Source organism: Myxine glutinosa, chromosome 10 (assembly GCF_964187855.1).
Source record: "Myxine glutinosa chromosome 10, kmMyxGlut1.1, whole genome shotgun sequence".
In the NCBI taxonomy this organism is placed as follows: domain Eukaryota; kingdom Metazoa; phylum Chordata; class Myxini; order Myxiniformes; family Myxinidae; genus Myxine; species Myxine glutinosa.
Window position 1 is genome coordinate 30,669,811 of NC_136270.1, and position 17,679 is coordinate 30,687,489.

Here is a 17,679-nt window from a genome sequence, read left to right on the forward strand (position 1 = left end):
CAAGTCATATCAAATACTACAGAAATGGCATATATGGCCTCGCATTTAAAGGATGGAGCAAGGATGAACCCCATGGGTTGGAATCCACATTGGGAGGTGGGAATTTCTCCCAAGTTTGCTTTCGCTGACTGTGGAGAGAACGACGAGGGAATGTCACAAAGATGACCGGTGTATCTGGGGAAGTTTTGCCACTTCTACCAAGGTCAGCAGCTGTGTTTGTCTGAAATCTAGTCTCGTGTTGGCCTCTCTCTGTCTGCATGCGTATGTGTGATGTGTGCTGCAGATCCTGGACAAACTTTACACCATGCAAGTAAAAAATAACCCTGATTTCCATTGGTAGTGCAGTGAATAATACAAATCGACTAAAATTGCCAATAATACAATTACCAAGATTCTAAGTAACGAGAGGTCTCCACATTTTCGCTCCTATCTATATAAGGCATTGCATCTGATAGATTCGAATCATACAGGTTTTGTCAATGTTTGTAATGGCTGCTTTTACAGTGCAGTACACTGTTGTCCAACCATTGCAGACTTCTACAATTGCATATTAATTTAGAGTCTGATACTCCATTGTGAAACTGGAGATGAGCATTACATGTTTCTTAGTTATACCAAATTAACATAAACTAGGAATACAAATATTCCATGGTTTTTATGTTTTGTATATTGTATTATCAACAACTTCCTCAGATGATAAAAATAATATAATCTATGTTACTTCTTGATGTGTCATCGAAAATGTCTTCTCAGGTCAAAATTGACCGTGTTTATGCCAATGTGTTATATATCCGACCAGATGGTAACTTGCCTTTGAGACACTTGCCAGACAACTTGCCTTTGAGTTTTTCTAGTCTGTGTTTGATTCCTGACCTGACTATAAACTGTTGGATTGGTGTTTCGCAGGCAGGACATCGATATCGCAAAGTGTGCAGTGTCTTGGATGGAAGTTCAGGTAAGTGTGCAGTGTCTTGGATGGAAGTTCAGGTAAGTCTGCAGTGTCTTGGGTGGAAGTTCAGGTAAGTGTGCAGTGTCTTGGATGGAAGTTCAGGTAATTGCGCAGTGTCTTGGATGGAAGTTCAGGTAATTGCGCAGTGTCTTGGATGGAAGTTCAGGTAAGTGTGCAGTGTCTTGGATGGAAGTTCAGGTAATTGCGCAGTGTCTTGGATGGAAGTTCAGGTAATTGCGCAGTGTCTTGGATGGAAGTTCAGGTAAGTGTGCAGTGTCTTGGATGGAAGTTCAGGTAATTGCGCAGTGTCTTGGATGGAAGTTCAGGTAATTGCGCAGTGTCTTGGATGGAAGTTCAGGTAAGTGTGCAGTGTCTTGGATGGAAGTTCAGGTAAGTGTGCAGTGTCTTGGATGGAAGTTCAGGTAATTGCGCAGTGTCTTGGATGGAAGTTCAGGTAATTGCGCAGTGTCTTGGATGGAAGTTCAGGTAATTGCGCAGTGTCTTGGATGGAAATTCAGGTAAGTGTGCAGTGTCTTGAATCTGCTAGCATCTGCTGGTGGACGTTAACGATCCAACGGCCTCTTTTGTGAAGTGTAGGTGAGTTATCACCGGCACCCTGAACAAATTACAAATTCTTGCCACTTTCAATCAAACATCTGGCCCAGAATTTTGTGAAAGACTTTGCCAAAGAAAGTTCCCTGGCCAACCCCACATGAAGGTGGGAATCATTGAAGTCATTAAAGTATTAGTAGTAGTAGTAGTAGTAGTTGTGGTGGTAGTAGTAGTTAAATGATTTATTAATTATATCTGCACTTAGAGTTTAATCACAATTACCAGTACTGGTAATCAAGACTGACAAGCAGATTATACCAATTGTCAAAAACGAACACCAAAGTAGCATAATGAGATGAAGGTAAATATGACGAATAACCTGGAGAGGAATGTCGAGAAGAACAGGCGTATTGGATAACCATCTTTGCGGATTCGTATCGTCTCGAAGATTCCAGAGTATCGAAGTTGGCTGCTCATCATTTCCAGCTCAAACAGGTTCGGTTCCTGGCAGTGAAAATATGCAGACGGACACTATCTTGTCTATCTAAATATTGTTCACACTGTTCATTATAATACACAAAATAAATGAATTGACACATTTTCATTAACATTTGTATTTATCACATAATTAAGAAAATAAAACAAGATAAAGTGCTGGTTGCTTTGTCATGTTATGTAGCAGAAGGTGTAGTTTAACAAGTACAAAAAGTTTTAATTAAAACAAAAGCCGCGTCGATGTTACACAATGCCTAGATGCAGCTGTGCCTATAACGTCGATGTTATAGGCACAGGACATTCCTATTGATTCGATTACTTGATGTTATTTTTGTGCAAAGTGAAAATATATCTCGGCAATTTCCCGTGTGTGGCGACGAATTTTTAATATATCTCGGCATTTTCCCGTCTCTTATTTCGGGCGGTGTATGACTGACCATGCCGCGATTTAAAAAATATATATCTCGGCAATTTCCCGTGTGTGGCGACACGTGAACGAAGCTATGCTCCTCTCTCCACATTATTGTGACGACGTATAAATTAAATATTTCATCGTGACGATTGTCATCAAATGGACGAATTTTTAATATATCTCAGCATTTTCCCGTCTGTTATTTCGGGCGGTGTATGACTGACCATGCCGCAATTAAAAAAAAAAAATCTCGGCAATTTCCCGTGTGTGGCGACACGTGAACGAAGCTATGCTCCTCTCTCCACATTATTGTGACGACGTATAAATTAAATATTTCATCGTGACGATTGTCATCAAATGGACGAATTTTTAATATATCTCGGCATTTTCCCGTCTGTTATTTCAGGCGGTGTATGACTGACCATGCCGCGATTTAAAAAAAAAAATCTCGGCAATTTCCCGTGTGTGGCGACACGTGAACGAAGCTATGCTCCTCTCTCCACATTATTGTGACGACGTATAAATTAAATATTTCATCGTGACGATTGTCATCAAATGGACGAATTTTTAATATATCTCGGCATTTTCCCATCTGTTATTTCGGGCGGTGTATGACTAACCATGCCGCGATTTAAAAAAAATATATCTCAATGGACTTGAAGTTACAGGCCTTTGAGAATTCATTTCGTTCTATAAAGGGCAACTTTCATCGGATTTTCTTCCTGTTTTTTTTCAACCGAGTCTAAAACTATGTTAGCGACTGTGAAAAATGAAATGATATATCGAATTTGATTTGAAATAAAACTGTGTGAGAGAGGAAGACACCACGGGCCTACAAAACAGGCCTCAAAGCTATGCGAGTTAATAAAATGGTGGATATTTGTTTATATGAAGCCTCTCCCACAATGGGTGGAGCTATGGTTCCCAGAATGGGTGGAGCTTTGAGGTTTTGTCTTCTCTGCAAGAACAAGAAGAAGAAGAAGAAGAAGAACAAGAAGAAGAACAACAACAGCAGAGGGCACTCTATGACCAGCGTCTGCGACGCGGCTAACAAATATGAGTTTAAATATCTTGGGTCTATTATAACATCCAATGGAACAATAACAAAAGACATAACAAGATGGAAGGAAGGAGCTGTGAAAGCTGATAACACTCTGAAGTCACTTTTGTGGAAAAGGAAGGGAATGTCAGGAAAAGTAAAATTAAAAATATATATATCCACCAACTGAGCAGTTTATGCTATGTATCCACCGATAGGCCGGATCTGGACTCAGACCAGAACCAAAATCTAATCAGCTTGTTTTTGTCACCTAACTAACTCATCCACCAAGTTTCGTCACAACTCGTCCACAAACTTTTGAGATATCGTCCTATATATCGTTTTTGACCCCATCTCTCAATAGTGAAGAATCACTTTAAACATCGTCTATCTAGATCCAGATCTTCACCAAAATGTAATCCATTCGTCCTTGTCAAACACTCATCATGTCCACCAAATTTTGTCTTAAGTCCATCCATAACTTTTTGAGATATCGTGCTCACAGACAGACAGAAAAACACAAGCAGACAGGGATGACAATATAATCTCTGTCCACCTTCAATGGCGGAGGTAATTATAAGATGTCAGAAAGACCTGATCAAATTCCAGTGAGTGTAAGAATACGTAAATATAGACTGAAATGGTTTGGATATATTGAAAGAATGAAGGAGGAAAGACAAGTGAAAACACGAGGGAGAATTGCTTGGCAATACATGTCCCATATCGGGCCCGAATCCTCATGAATGTCCCGATGAATGTTCTTTTTCCAAGCAAAAATGCCATAACTCAGTGAAAAATTTGTGAAACGCTCCAAAATTCAAACTTGTTCTGCAACATATCATAGTAAATCCATGTACAAAGTTTCAGTTGAATATGTTAAAGGGTATGGAAAAGGTCATAAAACCACAGGTGGGACGGACGGACGGATAGACAGACAGACAGACAGACAGACAGACAGACAGAGAGCAAACCTTTAGTCCCCTCCACGAGTGGGACTAATAATATACCAAAGCAGGATTAACAATGGAATGGCCAATTGGTAGATCAAGAATCAGATGGAAGCAAATCGTGGCCATCGATCTAATGGAAGCTCAAATGACTATGAAAGAAGCACAGCATCGAGCACAGAATAGGAAAGGGTGGACAGCTATAGTTCAGTCCTTATGCTGCACAGCAGTGGCAATAACAAGATTGAGAAACGTGTGTAATATGATTGATAATGTGTATTGTTTTTTAAATGCATTTCACATACCTTTGTGCTATTTGGCTTCAAACAGCGGACAAAGAAGGAGTTGCATCTGTGCGGAAATGTTTTTCGTGAGTCAAAAAAGATACCAAACCATCCATCGTTTAATGATTTCCAGTGGCATTTTTATTATTAAAATAGAGCTACCTGAGCAAGGCCTTCCGGAACATCGCAAGCACTTATTAACATTTAAATATTCATTCTACAAGAGATGTAAAATGTTGGGGTTGGGTAAGATTAAAATACTTTGCGTACACGAGAAAAACAATGAATGTCAGGGATTAAAATATGGAGATAAACTCACCTTATAATTGTAGTTTAAAATTTGTCATCAGCATTGCTTTTTATATAAAAAACTGTACAAATACATACTTCAACAAAATAGTCTACAAATTATTATTTTTAATGCAGGTCCTTACTTTTCCATCTTCTCCATGAGTTCAAAAAGTGAGTGAGAGAACTTGGCAGCAACTGTGGGCGGCTGGTATCTCCGACCTGGGCCCTGCAGCTTGCCCAGAGAAGTGCGCTGTACTTCCTTGGTGTGCTCTCGGAACTCATCAGCAACGATCTGCGACCATGAAGGAAAATACAATCCTGCATCACCATTTCCTCGTTGATTTTTAAACCAACCTCAATGAGAGTGTTACATTTTTACCTCCATCAGTGGACGGAGGTTATGTTTTCACCTGCCTGTTTGTCTGTCTGTCTGTCTCTAAGCAGAATATCTCAAAAGGTTATGGATGGATTCGGCTGAAATTGGGTGTGATAAGTGGGTTGGTTGTGTGATAAGGATGAATTGATTCGATTTTGGTGAAGGTCTGGATCAGGATACGAGCGTTTTCTAAATGATTCTTCACCATTGAGAAATTGGGCCAAAAACAATATACAACACGATATCTCAGGAAATTATAGACAGATTCGGAAGAAACTTGGTGGACAAGTTGTGTGTGTGACAAAAACAAATTGTTCGATTTTGAATCCGGATACTAGAAGTTTTTAATATTGTAATCAAATGAAAGACCAATTGCTGAATCAGATGGAACCCGAACAAATCCGGCGTATCAGACGAGTAATCAGATGGAACCCAAATAAATAAAGAGCAAAGATAGGGTCATCAGGAGGAACCTGGACAGGATTTGGGTTTCAGCCACTACTCCGCAACTCTCAAACCCATCTAGTTGCAGCTAAGTGGGCCTTACAGAAAAAAATTCTGAAATAATTCACTTATCCTAGACCGATACATAAAGAAAAGAAATGGAGTAAAATCAATGAAAGACAAGACAAGAAAGACGTCATGCAGAACACGATACTTGCAAAATTCACCACCAACCCCCCCCCTCCTCCCCCAAAAAGTTGCCATGAATACATCAAATTGTCCATTTCATTGAGATTTAAATTGACAATATTCATCAAAGCTCAGTTCAATCGGATGAAAATTGATGATTTTAGAAGTTTGACCTTTGACCTATTGACCTCAAAATAGTTACTTTCCTAATTTAGTTATGCGCTATGTAATTGCTGTTTAATCATCAAGTTAATAGGATGAAAATGGACAATTTTTCAGACAAAAATTGATGATTTTTGAAGTTTGACCTTGAGTTGACCTTTGACCTTTTGACCTCAAATAGTTGGTTTCCCAATTCAGTGACTTAATATGCAAATACTGTTCAACTTTCAAGTCAATTTTATGAAAAATGACGATTTTAGAAATTCGACCTGAAGATGACATTAAAATCAATAGGCTTCTTCCTTATGACCAAATCTACTATTTGGTGAGGTTTCATGAAGATAGGATTCAAATTGTGGGCTATAGGTGATTGACAAACAGACAGACTGACAGACATAATAATGCACAAGACCAACCAATGTACTTTTTAAAATCTTCGATTTCACAAGTAAAAAAGCAAGAATTAGAATGAATAAAGACAAATGTGGAAAAGGTAGAAAGAAGCGTGCAAATACTGTTCAACTTCAACTGTAACAAAGAACAAGGATGTCAGGAAGAACCTGGAAAAACAGATTTCAGCAGTTACTCCCCCAGAGGCTAACCTCCGCTCTAGCAGGGAAAATGGCCTTAAAATGCCTGTTGTTGTTGTAGTTACTCCCCCAGGCTCAAACACAGCAACAAACGAGATCTCGCCAGATCTTTGTCGGTGAGGTCACATCTTTTCGAAGCTGTCCACGCTCTCACGCTTTCGAGGGTTAAGCAATTGTTCACAATTGTGTTTTTGTCGAAACTGTATTTATCTTTCGGTGTGTGTACCTATTGTGTGTCCCTAGGAAGATTCTCGGTGTTAATCTTTCAGACCTGTACAGAAAATCGTCGGTTAATTTGTGTCGCATCTTTTGAGGCCTTGTACAGTGTCCTACCTTCAGGCTTTGTTTTTCTCTCAGCGGTCCGTCGATTGTGCTCCAATTACTTTCGTTCTCTCAGTTTTTCCCAGTCTTTTCACCCCATACTTCCTTGTTTAAAATCTCAACTCAAAAAAAAACAACCAAAAAAACATTTCCTTCTCTGTTCTTATTCGTTGTTCTTATTCGTTTATTCGTTGTTCTTATTCGTTTATTCTTTGTTCTTATTCGTTCGTTCGTTCTTCGACCACGTGTTTCACCCCTATTTCCCCAGATAGTTTTCACTGTTAAATTTAAAAATGTTTAAACTTTCCTCTGAAGTACTGTATTCTGTCGTATATTATAACACCTTTTTCTTCCTCTTTTTTAAAAGGTTGCTTTCCACTTGCTCACCAAATCTAATCATTCCACAAAAAATTCCATCTCTTACAGTTCCTCTCTCATACATTCCCTAAACTCTCCTGCACTCCACCCTCCCTCCAGCGTCCTGAAACGTATTTTTGACTCGAAGGTCACAAGAAACTCATTTTGCAATAAATGTTCGTTTCCCATTAATCGTACACTTTCCAAAATCCAATCTCACCCCTCCCCTCCAAATCTTCCCCATCACCCCTCCCCTCAATCTCCCCCCTTGCCACTCCCTTCCAAATCTTCCCCATCACCCATCTCTTTCAAATCTTTCCCCGAGCCCCTCCCCTCCAAATCCTCCCCATCACACATCCCTTTCAAATCTTCCCCCTTGCCCCACCCCTCCAAATCCTCCCCATCACCCATCCCTTTCAAATCTTCCCCCTTGCCCCTTCCCTCCTAAACTCCCCCCATACCCCTCCCCTCCTAGACTCCCCCCTCACCCCTCCCCTCCAAATCTCCCCCATCTCCAATCCCTTTCAAATCCCCCCCCCTTGTCCCTTCCCTCCTAAACTCCCCCCTAACCCCTCCCTTCATAAACTCTCCCCTCGCCCCTCCCCTTCAAATCACCCCACCCTCATTTCTTCTCCATTTCCCTCCTCACCCCTCCTCCTCAAAGCGTCCTACCCGCTTCTTCCCCCTTCCAACTCTCACCTCCATCTCCCCCAACCCTCTGCCTCGCTCTTCCCCCTCCTCAAATCACACCTCACTGTGCCTCACCCAATCACCATCAAACCTTTTTTCCGCCCCATCCTTCCCTTTCTCCGAGCTATTCTGAAATCTCTGACACACATTCAACAGCTCTCCCTACCTCTTCCTCCACTTCCACATCTTACCCTACCCCTCCCCCCCCACCCCCCTGTTCTGTATCCGATGCTCCCGCTTCCTCTTCATTGACGGAATGGACCTCAAACATCCGGGGCCTTCGCTCAAACTTGGCTGATCTCTCCATACAGGTTGCTTCTGACAAACCAGACGTGATCTGCTCAACAGAAACTTTCCTCCTTCATGATGTCTCTGATTCCTTAGTATCTCTACCGGGTTACTCCCGCCTCCGGTATGATAGACCTGAGCCTCGTCCTGGAGGTGGGGTTGCTATCTTTATCAAAAACTCTCTTCCTCACTCGCCCTGCACTGCCCTCTCTCCACCTCACCCCCAGGAATACCTCTGGCTACGGCTTCCCCTTCGCTCCCACCTCTTGTTCATATGTGTGTTGTACCGTCCACCAAACAGTGATGACTCCATCTACATCTTGCTGTCTGATAATAAGGACCAACTTCGATCTACTCATCCCAACTCTCTCTTCCTCATATGTGGTGATTTCAATTGTCACCATGCTAGTTGGCTGGGTGTGGGTACCTCTCTCACCAGCCATGGCTCCTCAGCAAAGGACTTCTGCGACTCACTGGGACTGACACAATCTGTCAATTTCCCGACCCGGATCTCAGTCAATGGAGCATCTTCTCTTCTGGACTTGGTTATGACTAACTTCCCTGAAAATGTCTGCTGCTCTTCTTCTGCTCCAATCGGCTCATCTGATCATGTGCTTGTCAAAGTGGACATCTCTCTGACCATTCTCAGAGAGCCTCCTCAGCGTCGACGAGTCTGGCATTTCACTCAGGCCAACTGGCACGGTCTTCAAGCAGCCATCAATCATCTGGACTGGTCTCCCATCTCTACCGCCTCTGACATCAACTCATCTTGGGAATTCTTCCAAAGTAAATTGCTCTCTCTCATGCACAGATTTATTCCATCTCGTCTTCAGTTGTGGTACCCTTCCTCCCATCCATGGTACATGGAATGTTGTGGTGAGGCTGTTGCCCAGAAACAACTTGGCTTCGTCTCCTGGAAAGCAAATCCAATGGAAGGAAATCTCATTTCCTTTCACAAAGCCCGAAACAAGTGTGTGTCCACCCTCAGGAGAGCGAGGAAATAATATCTCTCCGTTCTCAAGACCGAACTCTCTCATCTGTCCCCCTCTTCCAAATCCTGGTGGCGTCTGGTCAAATCTGCTTATGGTGTTTGTTCCCCCTCCATCCCCTCCCTTACTTCAAACGGCTACACAGCCGACTCCGCAAGTGAAAAAGCTGAATGCCTCAACTCTGTGTTTGCCTCAAAATCTTGTGTCCCAAAAGCATCCCACTCTGTACCCACCGTACCCAGTCGTACCCAGCTGCTCCTGGACTCTGTATCCTTTCCTCCTGACAAGGTGGAAAAGTTTCTGTCAACCCTCGACTCTGATTCTGCAACTGGACCTGACGGCATCAGCCCACGGGTCCTAAAATCATGCTCTTCCGCTCTTTCACTCCCTCTCTCTGTTCTCTTCACCCTCTCTTTTGCTCAAGGTCATCTGCCATCTACTTGGAAATCAGGCAACATCACCGCTTCACACAAAAATGGTGCAAAAACAGATCCTAGCAACTACAGACCAATCAGCCTTCTCCCAATTATCAGCAAAGTCATGGAATCCATCATTGCTTCAGATATGAAATCTTTCCTCTTCTCCAATGGCATGATCTCTGATCATCAATTTGGTTTCAGACCAGGTCACTCTACTCTGGACATGCTGCTTCTGCTGTCTCAACAATGGATGGAGGTCCTCAATGCCAAACAGGAAATTAGAGCTGTCTCCCTTGACATATCACGTGCCTTCGATACGGTCTGGCACCCCGCTCTGCTCACCAACTCTCCTCCTTTGGTATCCATGGAAATCTCCATGCATGGCTGGCGGACTTCCTCTCTAGTCGTAGTCAACGTGTGGCCCTGAATGGGTTTCTCTCATCTCCTCTTCCTGTTCAGGCTGGAGTTCCCCAAGGCAGTGTTCTGGGCCCTGTGCTTTTTCTGGTCTTCATCAATGATCTCTCTGACTCTCTTGAAAATCCTCTCTATGGCTTTGCTGATGATTCCACTCTCTGCCACTCCATTCCTCATCCCTCAGATCGGCAGTCTGCAGCCTTTTCACTCTCTGCAGACCTGGACAAAATCACAAACAGGGCAAACATGTGGAACATGTCTTTCAATCCTGACAAATCTCACACTCTTACGATGTCTCTCCAAAAAGACCGACTGGACAACCCTCCCATCCACTTTCTGAATAATCCTCTCCAAGAAGTTCTGTCACTCAAGCTTTTGGGTCTCACTATCTGCCATGATCTTTCCTGGGAAAACCACATTTCACATCTGGCCTCAAAAGCCAGTCGCCGACTGGGCATCCTCCGTCGTGCGAAGTCCTTCCTTGGCACACCTGAGATCCTCACCACATACAAGGCTTTCATCTGCAGCTCTATGGAATTCTGCTCTCCCCTCTGGGCTGGTGCTCCTGCCTCACACCTAGCTCGCCTTCACGCTGTTGAAACCAAAGCGTTCAGAATCATTGGAATCTCCCGCGATGAACCTACCTCCGGGGGCCTTTCACTTACTCACCGCAGGCAGGTTGGTGGTCTTTCCGTCTTCTACCAACACCTCTCCGACCTTGCTCCTCCAGCTCTCTCTGGGCTCTGTCCCCCAAATATTCCTACAGGTTGCACAAGATCTGCCTGCAACCCTCTTATGGTTAAACTGCCAAAATCAAGACTCTCTGCTCACCTTCACTCCTTCATTCCTCTTTTCTCCCGCCTCTGGAACAAACTCCCTCACTCTCTTCAATCCTACTCCTCCCTCCAGGTCTTTAAAACAGCTGTTCACCACCATCTCTTATCTTCCCCCATGCAAAAACTTGATCTTTTCTACCCCCGCTAATTTCACCCCAAACCCACTTTCTTGAAATACCAACTTCTGTCCGGGAAGTCCTTGGTGTCCTTGTGTTTTATACTTCTCCCACCCCCCCCCCCCCTTCCCATGACTCCTCCCCCCAATCCCCCTCCCTCCCACACATCCCCTTATGTCCCTGCTCTCAAATGTTGCGTTTGTGTGCTTCCCCTTCTCTCCCCATCTTGTCTACCGCTCCCCTTTTTATATACTTTGTTTGTCTGTTTGATTTGCCTGTGTGATAAATGTTAGCTCTTTCACGAGCCTCGTTTCTGTATACAAAAAAAACAAAAAAACAACGAGATCAATCAGCAGGGAAGCACAGTCCACACAGCATCAGGATATGGTGGAGACATAATCAAATGGAAAACCAAGTACTTCATTGGAGCCATCAGAAGGAAAAACAACAGCTAAGTGATTCTTCACCATTGAGAGACAGGGCCAAAAACGATATATAGCACGATATTTCAAAACGTTGTGGACGGATTATGACAAAACTTGGGGGATGAGTTGGTTCGGTGACGAGAACAAGCCTATTCGATTTTGGTTCAGGTCCAAATCCAGATCCGGCCTGTCAGTTGATACAAAACGTAAACTGTTCATCCTGTCGGAGGTATGCTCTCTACCGAGTGCCATTCTAGTTTTCCCCTTTAACCTACAAAAATGTAGTTTGTTTGTTTGTTATATTTTGTGCGTTAATGGTTAAGGCAACTGAAACAGACTGGAAAATGAAGAACTATATTGCTCAATCCACAGCAAGAGCCTTATATTAACTTCCATGAGTCCAATGAATCCGATCAACTGATCGAGAGATACTAACCGAGACTGAGACACTCCACCCTCCAGGTCTTTAAAACAGCTGTTCACCACCATCTCTTGTCTTCCCCCATCCAAAACCTTGATCTTTTCTACCCCCGTTAATTTCACCCCAATTCCACTTTTTTGAAATACCAACTTCTGTCCTGGAAGTCCTTGGTGTCCTTGTGTTTTATACTTCTCCCACCACCCCCCCCCCCCCCTTCCCACGCCTCCTCCCCCCAAGCCCTCTCCCTTCCACACTTCTCCCTGCTCTCAAATGTTGTGTTTGTGTGCTTCCCCTTCTCTCCCCATCTTGGTTTCCGCTCCCTCTTTATATATTTTGTTTGTCTGGTTGATTTGTTTGTGAAGTAAATGTTAGCTCTTTCACGAGCCTCGATTCAGTATACAAAAAAAACAAAACAAAAAAAACCGCTATGGCAAGCAAGGAGAAGCTGATGCTTTGGGTGTTAACTTTGTCAGAGCAAAGGAAGGTTAATGGAGGGTTAACTCCGAGCTTGTCCTTGCTTCCCATGGCTGTTAGTATGTTTATATGTACGTTCTGTTTATTCCATACATTGGTATATTGCAGACCAACACTAAACATTCATAAACACTAGTTTGTTCATTTTACCATTGCCTGAATTAGCTCCATTTGGCACATTTGCTTGAAAATACTTACACTACCTAAATAATACCAATCTGCCTGAAAAAACAAAAACATGACATTTTTAAATATTAAATAATTTGTTCACATTTGAAAATAATAGATCGATTTGGATATGGTGATGTTAATAATGGGATAATGTATGTGAATGTGACGAGTGAAAATATACAAGGAAATATCCATAGGTCAAAGGCATGGTCCATGTGACCAGTTTACCTTGAATGTTCAAGCAATCCCTTAAAGTGACCTTATTGTAGGATTCACCTTGATTCCACTCTGCATAAAGAGTTCCAAAACTTCCTGCCGAACCTGGTCGTGGTTTTTATCCAAAAACTTGTACACCTGCCAGAAAGGTAAATAGACATTGTATTTATTTATTTATTTGTATGCAAAGTTGAGGCTCGTGTAAGAGCTAACACATAAAATACGTTTTTTTTTTTTTAAACAAGAGAAACACACATATACATAATATAATAAAGGGGTGGGAGACAAGATGGTGAGAGAGAGAGGGAAGCACAACAACAGTGGAGAACAGGGACATCAGAGATCTGTGGAAGGGAAAGGGCTGGGGCAGGGTACACGGGAAAACAAAATGGACACTACATGTGACTTTGAGGAAAGAAAACGGAACTTGAAGGAGGTGGATTCGATTAACAGGGTAGAAAAGGTCAAGGTTTTGGATGGGGGAAGATAGGAGATGGTGGTGAACAGCTGTTTTAAAGACCTGGAGGGTGGAGTGGGATTGAAGAGAGTGAAGGAGAATGTTCCAGATGCGGGAGAAAAGAGGAGTGAAGGTGAGCAGAGAGTCTTGATTTTGGCAGTTTAACCATAAGAGGGTTGCAGGCAGATCTTGTACGACCTGTAGGAATATTTGGGGAACAGAATCCAGAGAGAGCTGAGGGAGCAAGGCCGGAGAGGAGTCGGTAGAAGACAGAAAGACCACCAACCTGCCTGCGGGTGAGAGAGTGAAAGGCCCTCAGAATCAGCTGAATTATAATATTTCTTCCTCCAGTTTCTAAGGATTATGGAAAAGTTGTCACACACCCTTACATCCATTAAAGATGCAAGACAACACAGTACATACAGTACTCGACTTCTTCCATCTGCAATCAGTGGCACATTTTTCGGAAGATATCTGCCACCATTGGATGGTAACCCTCAGTGTTTATTTTGTATGCACAGTCAAGGCTCATGGAAGAGCTAGTATACTAAACAGATCAGGACGTAACAGAAAAAGGAACAGTAGAGAGAGGCGGGACACCAACAGCTGAGTTGAAGGACAAGATAGAGGAAGATTTGGACAATCAGGGGTGGAGGAGGACACATGGGGTGGGCAAGATGGACACAGAAGGAAACTCTCAGGAAAGAAAAACTGAAAATTTGGAAGGAGGTTGGCTTGGGTGTTGAGGGGAAGGTAGTTAATGGGGAGAGAAAAGATCATGCTTTTGGAAGGGGGTGATCTGAGATGGAGGTGAACAGCTGTCTTGAATACTTGGAGGGAAGGGTGAGATTTAATAGAATGTGGAAGTTGGTTCCACATGTGCGAAAAAGAGGAACCCATTCCTGATAGGAGGTGAGCAGTGATTCTGGATTTTTCATTTTTGTATGCAGAGTAGAGGCTCATGTAAGAGTTAAAAGTTTTGCTAAAAGTTCAGATTTGAGAGTTTAAATGTACCGCGTGTGCCCTGCAAAAACCTGGAGGGGCGGGGGGGGGGGGTCACTGAAAGAGCAGAGGGTGCAAGACCAGAAGAGAAGGAGGCAGTAGAAGACAAAGTAACCACCTGACCTGTCTGCAATGGGAAAGTGATTGGCCCATAGACTCAGCTTCGTCACAACAATCTTGAAGGCCTTGGTTTCCACGGCGTCAAGTTTAGCAAGGTGTGAGGCAGGGGAGTCATCGAGAGGGGAGAGCAGTACTCCATCAAGCTGCATATGTCGGCCTTGTAGGTGGTTAGGAGCTCAGGTCTGCCAAGGAAGGACCTTCTACGATGGAGGATGCCCAGTTGGCGACTACCTTTGGAGGCCAACTTTGAAATGTGGTTTGTCCAAGAAAGATCGTGGCTGATAGTGAGACCGAGGAGTTTGAGTGACTAAACTTCCTGAAGAGGATTGCTTAAGAAAGTAGATAGGGAGGTTTGCCAGATGGTCCTTTTGGAAAAAAAGAGAGAGATGCGAGTGTGCGATTTGTCACGATTGAAAGACATATTCCAAGTGTTTGACCAGCTTGCAATTTTGTCAAGGTCTGAAGAGATGGAAGAGGCTGCAGCCTTCCTGTCTGAAAGATGAGGGATGTCACGGAAGAGGGTGAAGTCATCAGAAAATAGATGAAGAGGATTTTCCAGAGAGTCATAGACATCATTTATGAAGATCAGTAATAGGACTGGGCCCAGAAAATTGACAGGGAGAGGAGATGAGAGGAACCTGTCGAGAGCCACACATTGACTACGAGTAGAGGAAGTCAGTAAGCCATGTGTGGAGTTGGTCTTGGATGCCATGGGCAGAATTTGGAGAGCCAGGCAGGATGCCAGACTGTATCAAAATCTCGAGATGTTTAAAAAAAGAAGTTTTTGGTATGGCTCAGTTGGGGTATAAATTTCCTCTGGCCATGCCCGCAGTAGTGAGCCATTTCAAGCAGTTCCGGTGGTTTCCAGCATAGGTGCAACACTTACCTTCCCGCGTGGTCGCAAGGTATTGCTTTTACCATCATCTGGGGGTCGGGATCAAATGGGGTTTGAGGACCTGGTCGAAATGTAGTTTATTTAACGTGAAGCAGAGACAGATTATGGAGGGAATTATTTCAGGACATACGGAAGGGGCAACGTCTTGAAGGGGCAACGTTGGGGAATCCTGTATACACATTGCAGTGGGGGAAGAGTCACAGTTATCAGCTCCTCAACAAACTTCGACATATGCTCTATCATTTTCTTTTATGAAAGCAAAAGTAATTATACATTACCTGATATGTCACTTTCCCAGCATAATGCTTTATCGAGAACTCTGGAATTGGCATTTTTGGCTTGCAGTACAGAGGGTTGCTAACATGGTGATAGTGGCACTTTTGAAGAAATGTTTGGTCTGTGGCCTGAAAATTAAAAACAAATGACAACAAGAAAAAGAGCAATCAGAGATTGCAAACCCTCACCAGGATGTATTTTCAGTGGTTTTTTTAAAGGCTTTTGTGTTAAAACAAATATGGCAATCGAACCATGTGACCGATGACGTCATCATTATTATTTTTTCTCCACCAGTTTATGCCGACATGGCGCTCAAGAAATTTCATCTTGATTGGATGAAGTTTTGTACTTGTCGAATTATGACGTCATAATGGAGGCACCTATGACATCATCAATAACATATTTTATTCCCCATGGAGAGTTCTTTACAATGAGCCATGTCTCGATTTTTAATATTCAGTGCTTATGGTTGTGCCAACAGTTGCAGCATATATTTTTTAATTTTAAGATTATCAAACATGAAACACCTCGTCTTTTAGTAACATGAAACATGTAACTAAAATGGAGCATTTGCTAGCAAGGCATTCCACAAATTACTTTATCCTACCAATGCAGAAGTGCGTGCAAGTGAGGACCTGAAAAAGAATGAAACATAAAGTGATGGTAATAAATGCTATGATGTTCATCCTGCAACCAGCTTTACAGCATGTTCACCTGCCTGACGTGTGCGTCTCATGTTTCATGGTATTTTGTGACACAATGTAATATAGAACATACTGTTGTGGTTTTGGAATAAAGGTTAATTCCCCCTCGTAGGTAGACGCACCACAACATGAAGCCCCGCGATAGTTCAGTTATTTCTTAGTGAATGTAAGCGTAGTCCTTTCCTGTGTTTAGTTTTGCGTTGAGTAGGCCAGTGAGCTTAGGTGTTCTTTTGACGCTGAAATACCACGCGGCAGGCCTGAACAAGTCTACCGAGGCCGAAGGGAGGCGCGGCAGGAGGAGTGGTCGGTAAGCACGAGCCGCCAATCAGGGCTCGAGGGGAGTGGCTAACCACGATGACCAGAGGCGGGGTTTAGAACATTCGAGTCAGGCCGGGGCGGAGCCATAAAACCCTGCTCCGAGTCCCCCCCCACCTCAGTTGAGTTGAGATGAGAAAGAAAACAGTTCCCGGTGAGTTGAGAGAAAGAGCAGAGTTCCCGGTGAGTTCAGTTGAGAGTCGCGCAGCCCATGAGTTCCCTGTGAGACGAGTTACAGTTCCCTGTGAGAGTGAGTTGGGTTGAGCTTGATAACGTGAGTGGAGCTGCAGAACGAGCGAATTGAATTGCCTATTGTACACGAACTTTCCCCGTGCCCTGCGCTCTGCGCTGTATTAATCGCGCGCTCGAGAGGACGTCCCGCGCCGGGCCACAGACGCGCGATTTCCTCCTGCCTGCCTTCGCCTGCGTACGTGCCATGAACATCAGAGAGCCACGCCGGGCGAGCTGCCCCGGAGCGACCGACGGTGAAGCGCGCTTGGCGCACGAACATTCTTCTCTTCTTCTCCCCGTGTGCGTGAGTGGGCCCGTGTCTGGGGATAAGTTAAGAATGATTAAGCTTCTGCTCTGTGTCCCCTTTCCTTTTGCAAATCATTGTACAGTGTAAATAAATTGTGTTCTTCCTCTGATTTGACCTTCCCAGTCCCTTCCATCCATTGGCTTCGCATAGTACGAATAAAACCGCTCGAATTGGGTCCCATAAAAGTAATAGCACGAGTCACGTGATACGCATACCGCTCGGGCGTACTCGATTAAGCGTGGCTTGTGCGAGGTTCGATCCCCGCTTTCGTGGCAGCGTGGGTTAAAGGTACGTGCGAATTTGTCCCGATACCCTTTTTCACGTTTGCCCGGAAGTGGCGATTCGGCCTCGCGGACCTGAAGACCCAGGGGGAAAAAGGGGTTTAACCCCCCCTCTGTAACGGGAATGGGCTTCGGGAGATCCGCAACAATACTATTGGCTGAGCCCATATAGACGAGCAGCTTTGGGGGTTGGGTGAGTTAGCATTGCCCTCACTGCAGGTGTG

The 17,679-nt window shown here is 43.8% G+C and overlaps 1 protein-coding gene across 1 annotated transcript in view; it reads right to left on the reverse strand.

The window, feature by feature from the left end:
* The window catches only part of MYO15A (myosin XVA), a 184,715-nt gene that overhangs the window by 144,636 nt on the left and 22,400 nt on the right, over nucleotides 1–17,679 (reverse strand). Inside the window, exons 6-10 of the mRNA XM_078785176.1 lie at nucleotides 15,620–15,745; nucleotides 12,928–13,005; nucleotides 5,113–5,261; nucleotides 4,700–4,745; nucleotides 1,881–2,005 (exon numbers count right to left, since the gene is read on the reverse strand). Of these exons, the coding sequence (XP_078641302.1) occupies nucleotides 1,881–2,005; nucleotides 4,700–4,745; nucleotides 5,113–5,261; nucleotides 12,928–13,005; nucleotides 15,620–15,745 (524 nt within the window). The remainder of the gene's footprint in view (nucleotides 1–1,880; nucleotides 2,006–4,699; nucleotides 4,746–5,112; nucleotides 5,262–12,927; nucleotides 13,006–15,619; nucleotides 15,746–17,679) is intronic.